Source organism: Salmo salar, chromosome ssa06 (genome assembly GCF_905237065.1).
Source record: "Salmo salar chromosome ssa06, Ssal_v3.1, whole genome shotgun sequence".
NCBI classification, from domain to species: domain Eukaryota; kingdom Metazoa; phylum Chordata; class Actinopteri; order Salmoniformes; family Salmonidae; genus Salmo; species Salmo salar.
In genome coordinates this window covers 1,645,001-1,663,348 of record NC_059447.1, presented here as the reverse complement: position 1 = coordinate 1,663,348, position 18,348 = coordinate 1,645,001, and the positions used below count along the sequence as shown (strand labels likewise).

Sequence of the window (18,348 nt, the reverse complement as noted above, 5' to 3'; positions counted from 1 at the left end):
TGGAACAACCACTTTACAAAAGTGCATCTAAATCTTTTAAGGGGGGTGTTAGAAGGATTACTTTATCCTATCCCAGGTATTCCTTAAAGAGGTGGGGTTTCAGGTGTCTCCGGAAGGTGGTGATTGACTCCGCTGTCCTGGCGTCGTGAGGGAGCTTGTTCCACCATTGGGGTGCCAGAGCAGCGAACCGTTTTGACTGGGCTGAGCGGGAACTGTGCTTCCTCAGAGGTAGGGAGGCCAGCAGGCCAGAGGTGGATGAACGCAGTGCCCTTGTTTGGGTGTAGGGCCTGATCAGAGCCTGAAGGTACGGAGGTGCCGTTCCCTTCACAGCTCCGTAGGCAATCACCATGGTCTTGTAGCGGATGCGAGCTTCAACTGGAAGCCAGTGGAGAGAGCGGAGGAGCGGGGTGGGCATGTGTCATTGGCTGAATTGTATAACCTGTTAAAATGGGCATGTGTCATTGGCTGACGACTTCAGAAATCCTCTGATGTCATGGAATCAGAATCTTTAGCAGACACAGTAGAACTGGACAGGTGAAACGTGATACACCAAAGCCGTGAATGGAAAGAGAGAGACAGAGATGGAGGAAGAGAGGGAGAAGAGGAGAGAGAGAGACAGAGATAGAGGGAGAAGAGAAGAGAGAGAGAGATAGAGGGAGAGAGAGACAGAGATAGAGGGAGATAGAGGGAGAAGAGAAGAGAGAGAGAGACAGAGGGAGAGAGAGAGACAGAGATAGAGAGAGACAGAGATAGAGGGAAAGAGGGAGAGAGGGAGGAGAGAAGAGAGAGAGAGATAGAGGGAGAGAGGGAGAAGAGAAGAGAGAGAGACAGAGATAGAGGGAGAGAGAGAGACAGAGATAGAGGGAGAGAGATAGAGGGAGAGAGAGAGACAGAGAGAGATTTGATCTCCATGTGATAACTGAAACAGTAAGGAAGGTTCAACTCTACCTCACACAGCTGAGAATGGCCCTTGAAATGCTGCTGTAACAGAATAGGTCTGTCTGTCCCCATGATGCTACAGTAGCAGAATAGGTCTGTCTGTCTCCATGATGCTACAGTAACAGAATAGGTCTGTCTGTCTCCATGATGCTACAGTAACAGAATAGGTCTGTCTGTCTCCATGATGCTACAGTAACAGAATAGGTCTGTCTGTCTCCATGATGCTACAGTAACAGAATAGGTCTGTCTGTCTCCATGATGCTACAGTAACAGAATAGGTCTGTCTGTCTCCATGATGCTACAGTAACAGAATAGGTCTGTCTGTTTCCATGATGCTACAGTAACAGAATAGGTCTGTCTGTCTCCATGATGCTACAGTAACAGAATAGGTCTGTCTGTTTCCATGATGCTACAGTAACAGAATAGGTCTGTCTGTCTCCATGATGCTACAGTAACAGAATAGGTCTGTCTGTTTCCATGATGCTACAGTAACAGAATAGGTCTGTCTGTCTCCATGATGCTACAGTAGCAGAATAGGTCTGTCTGTCTCCATGATGCTACAGTAACAGAATAGGTCTGTCTGTCTCCATGATGCTACAGTAACAGAATAGGTCTGTCTGTTTCCATGATGCTACAGTAACAGAATAGGTCTGTCTGTCTCCATGATGCTACAGTAACAGAATAGGTCTGTCTGTCTCCATGATGCTACAGTAACAGAATAGGTCTGTCTGTCTCCATGATGCTACAGTAGCAGAATAGGTCTGTCTCCATGATGCTACAGTAACAGAATAGGTCTGTCTGTCTCCATGATGCTACAGTAACAGAATAGGTCTGTCTGTCCCCATGATGCTACAGTAACAGAATAGGTCTGTCTGTCTCCATGATGCTACAGTAACAGAATAGGTCTGTCTGTCTCCATGATGCTACAGTAGCAGAATAGGTCTGTCTGTCTCCATGATGCTACAGTAACAGAATAGGTCTGTCTCCATGATGCTACAGTAACAGAATAGGTCTGTCTGTTTCCATGATGCTACAGTAACAGAATAGGTCTGTCTGTCTCCATGATGCTACAGTAACAGAATAGGTCTGTCTGTCTCCATGATGCTACAGTAACAGAATAGGTCTGTCTGTCTCCATGATGCTACAGTAACAGAATAGGTCTGTCTGTCTCCATGATGCTACAGTAACAGAATAGGTCTGTCTGTTTCCATGATGCTACAGTAACAGTAACAGAATAGGTCTGTCTGTTTCCATGATGCTACAGTAACAGAATAGGTCTGTCTGTCTCCATGATGCTACAGTAACAGAATAGGTCTGTCTGTCTCCATGATGCTTCTGCTTTAGCCATGTCTGTCTAATATGTCCCATGGTGTATATACTGTATATAGCTTCCTATCCTCCCTTCCCTCCTCCTCACTCCTCCTCCTCCTCGTCCTATCCTCCCTTCCCTCCTCCTCTCTCACCTCCTCTCTCCTCTCCTCCTCGTCCTATCCTCCCTTCCCTCCTCCTCACTCCTCCTCATCCTATCCTCCTCTTCCTGTCCTCCCTTCCCCTCTACCTCACTCCTCTCCTCCTCTCTAACCTCCTCTCTCCTTTCTTCCTCTTCCTCTCCTCCCTCCTCTCTCACCTCCTCTCTCCTTTCCTCCTCTTCCTAGCATCCCCAGTCCCCGGCCCAGAGAGACTGATCTAACACCTGTTTATTTAATAAATGGTCCTCGCTCTCCACAGGAGCAGAACAGACAGATAGCAGGTAGCTAGCTGTTACACACATTTCTGACCACACTGTCCTCAGGAGATTGATAGGCAAAGTGTAACATATTACTGTATTATTAAATGTAATATTCTGTACTGTATTATGGGAGCACTGTACTGTACTGGTCTGACTCACAGTACTGTACTGACTCACTGTACTGACTCACTGTACTGACTCACTGTACTGTACTGTACTGTACTGTACTGTACTGTACTGACTCACTGTACTGTACTGTACTGGTCTGACTCACAGTACTGTACTGACTCACTGTACTGACTCATTGTACTGACTCACTGTACTGTACTGTACTGTACTATACTGTACTGTACTGACTCTCAGTACTGTACTGACTCACTGTACTGTCATGGTAATGTACTGACACTGTACTGTGCTGACTCACTGTACTGACTCACTGTAATGTACTGACTCACTGTAATGTACTGACTCACTCTAATGTACTGACTCGGGTGTACTGTACTGACTCACTGTACTGACTCACTGTACTGTACTAACACTGTAATATACTGACTCACTGTAATGTACTGACTCATTGTAATGTACTGACATACTGTACTGACTCACTGTACTATACTGACACTGTAATGTACTGACTCACTGTGCTGCACAGTACTGTACTTTACTGACTCACTGTACTGCACTGTACTGACTCACTGTACTGACTCACTGTACTGTACTGTACTGTACTGTACTGTACTGTACTGTACTGTACTGTACTGTACTGGCTCACTGTACTGACTCACTGTACTGCACTGTACTGACTCACTGTACTGTACTGACTCACTGTACTATACTGTACTGTACTTTACTGTACTGTACTGTACTGTACTGTACTGCACTGTACTGACTCACTGTACTGTACTGACTCACTGTACTGTACTATACTGTACTGTACTATACTGTACTGCACTGTGCTGACTCACAGTACTGTGTACTGAATCACTGTACTGCTCTGTACTGTACAGACTCACTGTACTGCTCTGTACTGTATTGTACTGACCCACTGTACTGCACTGTACTGTACTGCACTGTACTGTACTGTACTGACCCACTGTACTGCACTATACTGTACTGACTCACTAATATCTGCAGGTTCCTTGCCTCAAGGTCTTATTGGCTGTCTGCCCTGAACTGCTACACAGTAGAATTGTACACTCATTGGTGCAGAGTTGGCCAGAGTTGATCAGAGTTGTGCTGATTGGTGCAAAGTTGATCAGAGTTGATCAGAGTTGTGTCTCTCCCTCTTTTTCTATCTTCCCTCTCCCCTCCTTCCCTCTCATCTCCCCTCCTCTCCTTCCCTCTCCCCTCCTTCCCTCTCATCTCCTCTCCTCTCCTTCCCTCTCCCCTCCTTCCCTCTCCTTCCCTCTCCCCTCCTTCCCTCTCCTCTCCTTCTCTCTCCCCTCCTTCCCTCTCCTCTCCTCTCCTCTCCTCTCGTTCCCTCTCTCCTCTCCTATGTGACAGTTCTCCATGTGTAATCACCCAGCCATCTGTGTGTGTGAATCTAAGACAGCATTGTTCAAAAACAAACAAACAAACAAACAAACACACACACACACACCTGGGACCCTCATTTAACTTGTAGATATATTGTAATGAGGAAGAGATGTCCTTCAGCCGTCAAACTGACCAACTAACCACTGAAGTCCAAACAGCACTTTTATTAAAAGTCACAACGTTCTCTACAACTAAAGGGCTCTGGGACTAAAGTATAGTAGATCGGAGGACCTCTAGAATTCAAGAACTTTAGAACTCTGGAACTGTAAAATTTTACAACTAGAACTCTGGACCTGTAAAACTTTACAACTAGAACTCTGGACCTGTACAACTTTACAACTAGAACTCTGGAACTGTAAAACTTTACAACTACAACTCTGGACCTGTACAACTTTACAACTAGAACTCTGGAACTGTACAACTTTACAACTAGAACTCTGGACCTGTACAACTTTACAACTAGAACTCTGGACCTGTACAACTTTACAACTAGAACTCTGGACCTGTACAACTTTACAACTAGAACTCTGGACCTGTACAACTTTACAACTAGAACTCTGGACCTGTACAACATTACAACTAGAACTCTGGAACTGTACAACTTTACAACTAGAACTCTGGAACTGTAAAACTTTACAACTAGAACTCTGGACCTGTACAACTTTACAACTAGAACTCTGGACCTGTACAACTTTACAACTAGAACTCTGGAACTGTAGAACTTTACAACTACAACTCTGGAACTGTAAAACTTTACAACTAGAACTCTGGACCTGTACAACTTTACAACTAGAACTCTGGAACTGTACAACTTTACAACTAGAACTCTGGAACTGTACAACTTTACAACTAGAACTCTGGAACTGTACAACTTTACAACTAGAACTCTGGAACTGTACAACTTTACAACTAGAACTCTGGAACTGTAAAACTTTGGAACTCTGGGTACTGGGCAGGTTGCTAGAGATTCCAACCTTCTCTCAAACCGTATCCTGCTGAGGTCCCAATAAGTTGGTGGCAGGTAGTCTAGTGGTTAGAGGGGATGGTGGGGGGGAGTATGATAGAGATAATGGGGGATGGTGGGGGGGAGAAGGATAGAGAGAATGGGGGATGGTGAGGGTAGAAAATAGAGAGAAAAGGGGGATGGTGGGGGAGAGAGAGAAGGAGAGAAAGAGAGAGAGAGATAGATAAACAGAGAGACAGACAGACAGAGAGACACAGAGAGGCACAGAGAGATGGATAGAGAAAGAGCGAAAGAGAGAGAGAGAGAGAGAGAGAGAGAGAGAGAGAGACAGGGTCACCCAGAGAGAGTAGGGTCCTCTCTGGGTAGCTCTAAATCTGTCCAGGTCTGATGATACGATAGTCCTGGGACAGAGAGGGTCATGGGATATGGAGCTGCAACACTAATCCTACAAACACCTGACATTAACACACACACACACACAGTCACACACACTCCTGTTCTATAAGAGGTCTGTGTTAAATATAGAGTCTGCAGTTGTCTGTGGTCGGTCGATAGAGGATCCTCTCTGAATCAATTTATGACTACTTTCTCTTTAATTACTGGCGACAGAGAGAGACAGAGAGACAGAGAGAGAGAGAGAGACAGAGAGAGAGAGACAGAGAGAGAGACAGAGAGACAGAGAGACAGAGAGAGACAGAGAGACAGAGAGCGACAGAGACAGAGAGAGACAGAGAGAGACAGAGAGAGTATTCAGACCCCTTGACTTTTTCCACATTTTGTTAGGTTACAGCCTTATTCTAAATTTGAAAAAATAGTTTTTTTCTCCCCTCATCAAGCTACACACAATACCCCATAATGACAAAGTAAAAAAATATGAAATATCCCATGTCCATAAGTATTCAGACCCTTTCCTCAGTACTTTGTTGAAGCGCCTTTGGCAGCGATTACAGCCTGGGTTCTATATCCTTCCATCTCTTCTCCTCCCCTCTGTTCTGTCCTGGTTTGATTACCACTTCAAACTACCTGATTCTGAAACCTTATTTTCTTCCTCATCAAGCTACACAACTATACCCCATAACGACAAAGCAGAAAAAAAACTGGCTCCGGAGCAGGTTTTCATCAAGGATATCTCTCTGTACTTCGCTCTGTTGATCTTTGCCTCGAATCTGACTAGTCTCCCTGCCACTGAAAAACACTCCCACAGCATGACGCTGCCACCACCATGCTTCACCGTAGGGATGCTGCCACCACCATGCTTCACCGTAGGGATGCTGCCACCACCATGCTTCACCGTAGGGATACTGCCACCACCATGCTTCACCGTAGGGATGCTGCCACCACCATGCTTCACCGTAGGGGATACTGCCACCACCATGCTTCACCGTAGGGATGGTGCCAGGTTTCCTCTAGACGTGACGCTTGGCGTTCAGGCCAAAGAGTTCAATCTTGGTTTCATCAGAACAGAGAATCTTGTTTCTCACGGTCTGAGAGTCCTTTAGGGTGTCATGTGCCTTTTACTGAGGAGTTGCTTCCGTCTGGCCACTCTACCATGAAGGCCTGATTGGTGGAGAGCAGAAAGTAGTTATTACATAGGTAGTGATGTGGTGTAGTAGGGAAGTCCCCCGGGGTAGTGGTTAGACTGTCCCAGGGTAGTGGTTAGGCTGTCCCAGGGTAGTGGGTAGGCTGTTCGCCAGGGTAGTGGTTCTTGGAAAGCCTTTGTGAACATAAAGAGTCTGGTAACATCAAAAGGTGGGAAACTGAACCATATTTCGGTAATCCAACCAGTTGAAAATATGCGTTGGTACTTAATGAATCTGATGTCAGATCAGTTGTCATCTGAGACATTATGACTGTTGACAGGACAACATAAACTGTATCTGGGAAAGTCTACACATTCTAGTTATCAGATTCACATGGAATTGTTGTGCAATTTAAAATGTTTAAATATGAAACTATTTGTGAAAATATGAAATGTAATTTTAGCTTCTTAAATGAGACAACGGTTTGTCATAAGAGTAAACTCTGCTCACTCAGAGGCCCCGCCCAAGTGAACAGACATTGGTTGTAAACGATGAAACACGCCCATCTCTTCACCACGATATAAACCCCGTTGACGAAAATCCAACTTCCTGTTCCCGAGGACGAGAGGACGACGGTCGCCACGTTTGAAAGAACCTAACGAAATTAGCATCGAACTTCAACGTGAAGACGACGCTCTACCAGCCAGAATATAGCATGAGCTTAAAGTACGGCAACTTGGGGTGAACTTTGAACTCTTATCCACTAAAGAAGTGATACCTCCTAGCCGATTGAGTTAGCCGCAGCAACTGTAAACGTGGGTGCTTGGAGAGGACGGACAAAAGGATCCATCCTACCACGTTCCAGTTTACCACCAGAGACAATCTTCAGAGGACAAGGAAGATCTCTGTTAGGCAACACATCCTTCTATCTACGACCAACCAACCTATCGAAGCGCAGCTCAGAGTAAATATTCCTTGCATTTTCCTTTTCCAAATGGGCGGTTATTTAGAATCTATAAGATTCTGTATTTACGATAGCGTAGCTTCTCCCTTTGTTACTCGGTCTTCCCGCTCCTTCACTCAAACCCCAACCCCCTTTCCTTTGTGTAACCAGCCGTCATGTCGGCTCCGTCCACCAGGGATGTTTTTCCTTTATGACATAATTTGTAATCAATGTATAATCCATTCTGTGTGATTAGTTAGGTATTTAGTAAATAAATAATTGCTGATTCAACTTGTTAGCCAGGTTTCGTGAAGATAACCAAAAAATGTACAACTTTCAGACGAGACTGAATAAGGTGACGATTAAATATTGACTGCTACTGATGTAAAAGATTACCAGGTCTTTAAGAGTTTATTTGGAAGATAACAGCTCTATAAACACTCTTTCGTGGTGCCCCGACTTTCTAGTTAACTACATTTACATGATTAGTTCAATCAGGTAATATTAATTACAGAGAAAGGATTTTATAGAATAGCATGTCATATCCCTTAATCCGGCATAGCCAAAGACACGACAGTAGGTAGTGGTGCAGAGTCCCAGGGTAGTTGGATTATAGAACTGTACTGTTGCTGTAATGTTGCTGAGGGCTTGAAAAGAACATCCCCAGGGTGACTCCCTCTGCCTCTCTCTCTCTCTCTCTCTCTCTCTCTCTCTCTTGCTCTCTCTCTCTCTCTCTCTCTCTCTCTATGTCTCTCTCTCTCTCTCTCTCTCTCTCTCTCTCTCTCTCTCTCTCTCTCTCTCTCTCTCTCTGTCTCTCTCTCTCTCTCTCTCTCTCTCTCTCTCTCTCTCTCTCTCTCTCTCTCTCTCTCTCTCTCTCTCTCTCTCTCTCTCTCTGTCTCTCTCTCTATGTCTCTCTCTCCATGTCTCTCACTCTCTCTCTCTATCTCTCTCTCTCTCTCTGTCTCTCTCTCTATGTCTCTCTCTCCATGTCTGTCACGCTCTCTATCTCTCTCTCTCTCTCTTTGTCTTTCTCTCTCTCTCCCTCTCTCTCTGTCTCTCTCTCTCTCCATGTCTCTCACTCTCTCTCTCTATGTCTCTCTCGCTCTCTCTCCATGTCTCTCTCTCTATGTCTCTCTCGCTCTCTCTCCATGTCTCTCTCTCTCTCTCTCTCTCTCTCATCTCTCTCTCTCTCCCATCTCTCTCTCTCTCTCTCTCTCTGCTCACTGGTCAGGAATGGATCACTGCTTCTGCATGCATGGATTATCCTACTCTCTCTCTTTCACTATCTCTCGCCATCCCACTTTCTATCTGTGTGAGAGAGAGAGAGAAAGAAAGAAGGAAAGAAGGAAGGAAGGAAAGAAGGAAAGAAGGAAGGAAGGAAGGAAGGAAGGAAGGAAGGAAGGAAGGAAGGAAGGAAGGAAGGAAGGAAGGAAGGAAGGAAGGAAGGAAGGAAGGAAGGAAGGAAGGAAGGAAGGAAGGAAGGAAGGAAGGAAGGAACGAGAGAGAAAGAGAGAAAGAAAGAAAGAAAGAAAGAAAGAAAGAAGGAAAGAAGGAAGGAAAGAGAGAAGGAGAGAAGGAGAGAGAGAAGGAGAGAAGGGAGAGAGAGAGGCCTGTGAGTATAGCAGTATTTAGAGACCATAGCTCGAGGGGAGGGGGGGAATCAAAGTGCTGACAGTGAGAGAAGAGGCTGCTGAACCCATCTAAAACCACAGTAAATGGTCTTTAGGAGGCCAAGACTGAGATAAACATTACTCAATATATCTCTAGATTAGGAAGAGAGGGGAGACAGAGAGTGACACATGGAGGAGGGAGAAAGAAAGGGAGATATGGAGATGGGAGAAAGAGATAGAGAAAATTAGAGAAAAAAAACAGAGAGAGAGAGGAGAGAGAGAGAGGAGAGAGAGAGAGAGAGAGAGAGAGAGAGAGAGGAGAGAGAGAGGAGAGAGACAGAGATGGAGAAAGGGCGAGAGAGGGAGGATACTTAGAGGGAGAGAGAGAGCGAGAGACAGACAAGGAGAGAGAGAGCGAGAGATAGGAGAGGAGAGGAGAGGAGAGGAGAGAGGAGAGGAGAGGGAGAGGAGAGGAGAGGAGAGGAGAGGAGAGGGAGAGGAGAGGAGAGGAGAGGAGAGGAGAGGAGAGGAGAGGAGAGGAGAGGAGAGGAGAGGGAGTTAGAGAGTTAGAGAGAGAGAGAGAGAGAGAAGCCCCATACTGTGGAGGAGAGGAGAGAGGGATAGAGAGTGGCCCCATGCTGTGGAGGAGAGGAGAGAGGTATATATACTCAGTCTTTAATGTGCTTCCTACAGGTAGAAAGGGAGGAAAAGGAGGGAAGGAGGGAAGGAGGGATAGAAGGATAGACTCACTCCTTGATGTGCTTCCTACAGGGAACAGAATTCCTCATACAAGTTCCAGTGAGCCTCTCGACGTCTTCGACGATAACGAAGGGTTTCTCCTCCAGAGTTACGATGGACAGATGGTTGTGCGTCCGTCTCCGCGTCGCCGAACGAGTTGAAGCGCGGCCACACGTGGTATTTCAGCGTCAGGCTACGGTTGTCCAGACGACCCATCTGGAGACGCACAGGGACACAGGGTTACACGGATGAACACACGTAAACATAAACACAAACACACACAGAGAGCCTTCAGAAAATATCCTATTCATACCCCTTTGAATTATTCCACATTTTGTTGTGTTATATAGCCTGAATTCAAACTGGATTAAAAAACAACAAAAATATCTCGCCCATCTACGTCATAATGACAAAGTGAAAACATGTTTTTATATATTTTTGCAAATGTATTTACATTTAAAAACAGCAATATCTAATTTACATTAAATATTCACACGCTGAGTCAATACATGTTAGATTCACCTTTTGCAGCGATTACAGCTGTGAGTCTTTCTGAGTAAGTCTCTAAGAGTGATTACAGCTGTGAGTCTTTCTGGGTAAGTCTCTAAGAGCGATTACAGCTGTGAGTCTTTCTGGGTAAGTCTCTAAGAGTGATTACAGCTGTGAGTCTTTCTGGGTAAGTCTCTAAGAGCGATTACAGCTGTGAGTCTTTCTGGATAAGTCTCTAAGAGCGATTACAGCTGTGAGTCTTTCTGGGTAAGTCTCTAAGAGCGATTACAGCTGTGAGTCTTTCTGGGTAAGTCTCTAAGAGCGATTACAGCTGTGAGTCTTTCTGGGTAAGTCTCTAAGAGCGATTACAGCTGTGAGTCTTTCTGGGTAAGTCTCTAACAGCGATTACAGCTGTGAGTCTTTCTGGGTAAGTCTCTAAGAGCGATTACAGCTGTGAGTCTTTCTGGGTAAGTCTCTAAGAGCGATTACAGCTGTGAGTCTTTCTGGGTAAGTCTCTAAGAGCTTTCCACACCTGGATTGTACAATATTTGCACATTATTCTTTAAAAATTATTCAAGTTCTGTCAAGTTGGTTGTTGATGACTGCTCGACAACCATTTGCCATAGATTTTCAAGCCGATTTAAGTTAAAACTGTAACTAGGCCACTTAGGAACCTTGGTAAGCAACCCCAGTGTATATTTGGCCTTGTGTTTTAGGTTACTGTCCTGCTGAAAGGTGAATTCATCTCCCAGTGTATATTTGGCCTTGTGTTTTAGGTTATTGTCCTGCTGAAAGGTGAATTCATCTCCCAGTGTATATTTGGCCTTGTGTTTTATGGTTATTGTCCTGCTGAAAGGTGAATTCATCTCCCAGTGTCTGGTGGAAAGCAGACTGAACCAGGTTTGTCTCTAGGATTTTGCCTGTGCTTAGTTCCATTCTGTTTCTTTTTTATCCTGAAAATCTCCCCAGTCCTTAATGATGACATACCCATAACATGATGCAGCCACCACTATGCTTGACAATATGAAGAGTGTTACTCAGTAATCTGTTGTATTGGAATTTCCCCAAACACAACACTTTGTATTCAGGTCCAAAAGAGAATTGCTTTGGCAAAAACAATTATTGCAGTATTACTTTAGTGCCTTGATGCATGTTTATGAATATTTCTATTCAGTACAGGCTTCCTTCTTTTCACCCTTGTCATTTAGGTTAGTATTGTGGAGTAACTACAATGTTGTTGATCCAGCCTCAGTTTTCTCCCATCACAGCCATTAAACTGTTTTAAAGTCACCATTGGCCTCATTGTGAAATCCCTGAACGGTTTCCTTTCTCTCCGGCAACTAAGTTAGGAAGGACGCCTGTATCATTGTAGTGACTGGGTGTATTGATATACCATCCAAAGTGTAATAACTGCATAATGATCAAAGAGATATTTCAATGTCTGCTTTTATTATTTTGACCCATTTACCAAGTGGTGCCCTTCTTTACGAGGCATTGGAAAACCTCCCTGGTCTTTGTGGTTAAATCTGTGTTTAAAATTCAGTGCTCGGCTGAGGGACCAATCAGATAATTGTATGTGTGGGGTTACAGAGATGAGGTAGTCATTTAAAAATCATGTTAAACACTATTATTTCAAACAGAGTGAACACACACACACACACACACACACACACACACACACACACACACACACACACACACACACACACACACACACACACACACACACACACACACACACACACACACACACACACACACACACACACACACACACACACACACACACACACAGCCCAACTTGTGGCATGTGTTGTAGCAGCACTGTCCCAGTTAGTGAAGTCTAAAATATCTATTTAAAACAGACAGGATCACGGACCTACCTACAGAACACCACACTAGAGGTGTTTCCTGTACTGTCCTGATCCTGCAACAGTTCTAGAACCCCCAGAAACTGTACTGTCCTGATCCTGCAACAGTTCTAGAAGTCCCAGAAACTGTCCTGTACTGTCCTGATCCTGCAACAGTTCTAGAACCCCCCAGAAACTGTCATGTATTGTCCTGATCCTGCAACAGTTCTAGAACCCCCAGAAACTTTCCTGTCCCGATAAAAATCACTCCCGTTATGTGCTCATTTGTTTTTGCGTCCAGAAATATGTAAGCTTTTGCGTTTGTTTAGGAAGTATTGAAAATCAATTTCAAGATGGTGTGATGGTTGTGGTTGTCTTACCTATCTTAGTTAAATACACTGACCTGTAGGTCTAAATGGCCTTGATAAGAGAGCATTGGGGAAGGACCTACATGTAGACTGATTAATAAAGGCTGAAGGATGAGGAACAGAGAACCCAACAGGACGGTCTGCTCAGCACAGCACCACGGCATAAATCTGTAGGTCTTACAGCTTCAGCACTGCAGAACATACGGCTACGAACGTTTACAACATCGACATGTACCTGAGTGGCAGTACAGCATAAATCAATTAATATTTTTGTTTTACTCTTAACCTCAGATGTTTAGTTGAAATATGTAAACAATCGGGCTTGAGGTAAAGCTGTTTAGGAGTAGAGGCCGCTTGTCCCGCTCTTCGATTAAACTATTGGATTATACCACTGTCATGACGTTGCCCTCTTTGAGTACAGGGAGGACAGTTGACCCCGTCCCCTTGCACCATCCCCCTACCTACCTCCCCCCACCCAGGCCCTGTGTGAAGGGGTTGTAAAATTCTAAGAGGAGAATCTCTTGCCACATGGCCCAGTTGAGACACAGAGGGGTTTCATAGAGAGACACAGGAAATTCTCCCAACTCACAGAATTGGGGAACCGAACTACATTTATGTTCTGGAGAAGGTTTGGAAGATTGGTGAAGAATCCAGCTACGAACTGGTTCACTTGGTACAATTTTGTGATACTCAGAAGAGACAATATAGCCATATTACCATAAAACTGTTTATATAAAAGCCTCAGCTATGGGACTTGCATCCAAATGGTGGTATAAAATGTATTAATAAGGATAAAGCTATTTGTAATACATTGAGATGCTATGTACTGATGTTAACCTCTCTAGGGTCGGCGCGACGGAATCGTCCCACCTACGTAACAGCCAGTGGAATCCTGTGGCGCGTTATTCAAATACCTTAGAAATGCTATTACTTCAATTTCTCAAACATATGACTATTTTACACCATTTTAAAGACAAGACTCTCGTTAATCTAACCACACTGTCCGATTTCAAAAAGGCTTTACAACGAAAGCAAAACATTAGATTATGTCAGCAGAGTACCCAGCCAGAAATAATCAGACACCCATTTTTCAAGCTAGCATATAATGTCACATAAACCCAAACCACAGCTAAATGCAGCACTAACCTTTGATGATCTTCATCAGATGACACACCTAGGACATTATAGTTATACAATACATGCATGTTTTGTTCAATCAAGTTCATATTTATATCAAAAACCAGCTTTTTACATTAGCATGTGACGTTCAGAACTAGCATACCCCCGCAAACTTCCGGTGAATTTACTAAAAATTTACTAAATTACTCACGATAAACGTTCACAAAAAGCATAACAATTATTTTAAGAATTATAGATACAGAACTCCTCTATGCACTCGATATGTCCGATTTTAAAATAGCTTTTCGGTGAAAGCACATTTTGCAATATTCTCAGTAGATAGCCCGGCATCACAGGGCTAGCTATTTAGACACCCAGCAAGTTTAGCACTCACCAAAGTCAGATTTACTATAAGAAAAATGTTATTACCTTTGGTGTTCTTCATCAGAATGCACTCCCAGGACTTCTACTTCAATAACAAATGTTGGTTTGGTCCCAAATAATCCATTGTTATTTCCAAATAGCGGCGTTTTGTTTGTGCGTTCAAGACACTATCCGAAAGGGTAAAGAAGGGTGACGAGCACGGCGCATTTCGTGACAAAAAAAATCTAAATACTCCATTACCGTACTTCGAAGCATGTCAACCGCTGTTTAAAATCCATTTTTATGCAATTTTTCTCGTAAAAAAGCGATAATATTCCGACCGGGAATCTGCGTTTAGGTAAAAAGAGGAAAGAAAATAAAGCACGGGTCGACTCGTGCACGCGCCTAAGCCCATTGTCCTCTGATCGGCCACTTGCCAAAAGCGTAAATGTGTTTCAGCCTGGGGCTGCCTCGATATCATTCAGCTTTTCCCGGGCTCTGAGAGCCTATGGGAGCCGTAGGAAGTGTCACGTTACAGCAAAGATCCTCAGTCTTCAATAAACAGAGACAAGAAGAACAAGATCTTGTCAGAGAGGGCACTTCCTGTAAGGAATCTTCTCAGGTTTTTGCCTGCCATATGAGTTCTGTTATACTCACAGACACCATTCAAACAGTTTGAGAAACTTTAGGGTGTTTTCTATCCAAAGCCAATAATTATATGCATATTCTAGTTACTGGGCAGGAGTAGTAACCAGATTAAATCGGGTACGTTTTTTATCCGGCCGTGTCAATACTGCCCCCTACCCCCAACAGGTTAATGTGATAGAATGTATTTATGTTCAAAAGCTTAGATCAGTCATCGGCACGCCCCCAGGGACACAGACAGGACCAGGTGTCATGTGACAAGCCTGTTCTATGTTCACTATAAAACCCCACCTAGAAGTTATTTCTTTAGACCAGGCCTCCACTCCATTGCGAGTTGGCCAATAGGTTTTACCATCCAAGTACTCTACTGAAAGTGAACTATACCACGTGGTTAACTTTTAGACTATCGATACCGACAGAATAAGAACAAGTCTTTGATATTAATTATTAGTCTGCAGCTAAGTAAATTATATAATTGAACGCGAAGACCAACGAAACATCCATTCTATGACGACATTAATGAATGTCGCTTTGAAAGATCCATTCTAACCGAGAGAGAGAGAGAGAGAGAGAGAGAGAGAGAGAGAGAGAGAGAGAGAGAAACTCTCCAACAGAACGACTCTCCAACAAGGATCCCGACGACACACTGAGCGTAAATATATATTGATTGCAATTGTTCCCGAATGAGTGAGCGTTCATGTGCAAAGGATTAGCATATCAATTGTTAATATTAATGAACTCTGTAGTGTCTTCTCAGCTGCCCTTTATGACCCTTTGTTTAACAAGACACCAGCCATGCCTGTTTAGCCCACTAGGGCACATTACTCTACCGATTCTTTGTGACGATAATTACTGTTTGTATGCTTTCTGTGAATTACTTAGTTTAGTAAATAAATGATTTTAAGACAATTGATGTATGGATGATTTTAGTAAAGACTGGGTTCGTGCAGATACAACAATTTACGACGTTTGGAATGAGACTGGACGTGAGGTAAAATACACCATTTAAACCAGAAGATAATCGGCCTATACTATAATATAATATAATATATAATGTTATAATATAGGAAAGTTATATTAGGAAAATTAAAACTTTGTAATCTGAATATTTTCCTTGGTGCCCCGATCTCCTAGTTAATTACAATTAAACGATTAATCAGTTTAATCGCGTGATAATAATTACAGGGAGTTATTTTGATAAACATGTCTTCAGTTTAATGGTGCCCAAAGACACGACACCACAGATGGGTTTTTTCATTGACAAAGACAACTCAAATTTAACTAAAACCTCGCTCTTTCCTTGGTATATTTCACCACCCCCCCAAAAAAAAACATTTATAACTATTCTTGTACTGCCCATTCCTGTAGACTGTTGATCCTGTCTGATCCTGTCCTGAACATCACTCTAGAACATCTCTCCCATTCCTGTAGACTGTTGATCCTGTCTGGTCCTGTCCTGAACATGACTCTAGAACATCGCTCCCATTCCTGTAGACTGTTGACTGCCAGAATCCAGCGGGAGTCCTGTTTCCCTGTAAACCTCTACACCATTCTGTTATCTAGATAGACCTGTTTCCCTGTTATCCTCTACACCATTCTGTTATCTAGATAGACCTGTTTCCTGTCAACAACACACCATTCTGTTATCTAGATAGACCTGTTTCCCTGTAAACCTCTACACCATTCTGTTATCTAGATAGACCTGTTTCCCCTGTCAACCTCTACACCATTCTGTTATCTAGATAGACCTGTTTCCCCTGTCAACCTCTACACCATTCTGTTATCTAGATAGACCTGTTTCCCTGTTATCCTCTACACCATTCTGTTATCTAGATAGACCTGTTTCCTGTCAACAACACACCATTCTGTTATCTAGATAGACCTGTTTCCCTGTAAACCTCTACACCATTCTGTTATCTAGATAGACCTGTTTCCTGTCAACAACACACCATTCTGTTATCTAGATAGACCTGTTTCCTGTCAACAACACACCATTCTGTTATCTAGATAGACCTGTTCAACCTGTAAACCTCTACACCATTCTGTTATCTAGATAGACCTGTTCAACCTGTAAACCTCTACACCATTCTGTTATCTAGATAGACCTGTTCAACCTGTAAACCTCTACACCATTCTGTTATCTAGATAGACCTGTTTCCCTGTAAACCTCTACACCATTCTGTTATCTAGATAGACCTGTTCCCCTGTCAACAACATTCTTACATCACATACATCTACATTGCTTGATAATAAGGAAAACGGATCAATGTTACCGTCAGAAGAATTGGAACAGATAACAATTCAGAGAGACAGAGAGATAAGGAGAGGGAAAGGGGGAGAGAGAGATAGAGAGATAAGGAGAGGGAAAGAGAGAGATATTGAGATAGAGAGATAAGGAGCGGGAAAGAGAAAGAAATATTGAGATAGAGAGATAACGAGAGGGAAAGAGAGAGAAATATTGAGATAGAGAGATAACGAGAGGGAAAGAGAGAGAAATATTGAGATAGAGAGATAACGAGAGGGAAAGAGAGAGAGAGAGAGAGATAGAGAGATAAGGAGAGGGAAAGAGAAAGAGAAAGAGAGAGAGTTAAGGAGAGGGAAAGAGAAAGAGAGAGATATTGAGATGGAGAGAGAAAGAGAGAGAGAAAAGGAGAGGGAAAGAGAAATAAATATTAAGAGAGAGAGAGAGAGAGGGAGAGAGAGATAAGGAGAGGGAAAGAGAGAGAGAGAGAGAGAGAGAGAGAGAGAGAGAGAGAGAGAGATAACGAGCGAGAGAGAGAGACTAATAGTCAGTCAATAATTTAATAGTTTTGGAAAAAGCAATGACATCACTTTTCCCCTATGGAAAGCTCTCTCTCTCTCTCTCTCTCTCTCTCTCTCTCTCTCTCTCTCTCTCTCTCTCTCTCTGGTAATGGCTGCATCTTGATCGCAACACACACACACACACACACACACACACACACACACACACACACACACACACACACACATCCTCTCTCCAATCAGGCTGTCCATGGCTGGCTGGTTAAGACATTACCATATGAGGGGGGAAGTGAATTAGCATTTTAATTGTTTACTAGGAATGTTCTAGCAGGTCTCAGGACAGAAAGATAGAGACCTGCTCCTAATGTGTGTGTGTGTGTGTGTGTGTGTGTGTGTGTGTGTGTGTGTGTGTGTGTGTGTGTGTGTGTGTGTGTGTGTGTGTGTGTGTGTGTGTGTGTGTGTGTGTGTGTGTGTGTGTGTCACCTTGAGGTCTCAAGGGTCTTTTCACCCCCTGTTAGCCAGCTGTTTATAATTCCACCAGTTAGAGTAGAGTGGGGGAGGATGTAGGGAGGGAGGGAGATAGATAGAGGGAGGGAGGGAGGGAGAAAGAGAGGGGGTAGAGAGAGAGAGAGAGAGAGAGAGGTCATGTGGAAACCTACCAAAAAAACAATTAGGCAACAACAAAATTCAATCCCTTCTAGACAACTTCCTGGACAAAACGTTTCACTGTAATAGTGAAGGTGTAAACTTGGCAGGAGAAACCTAATCAGAA

General features: G+C 43.6%; 1 protein-coding gene across 1 annotated transcript in view; it reads right to left on the bottom strand.

The window, feature by feature from the left end:
- Positions 1-18,348, bottom strand: part of LOC106596204 (glutamate receptor ionotropic, NMDA 2A-like) — a 304,463-nt gene that overhangs the window by 55,543 nt on the left and 230,572 nt on the right. Inside the window, 2 exon segments of the mRNA XM_045719554.1 lie at positions 9,992-10,110; positions 10,112-10,195. Of these exon segments, the coding sequence (XP_045575510.1) occupies positions 9,992-10,110; positions 10,112-10,195 (203 nt within the window).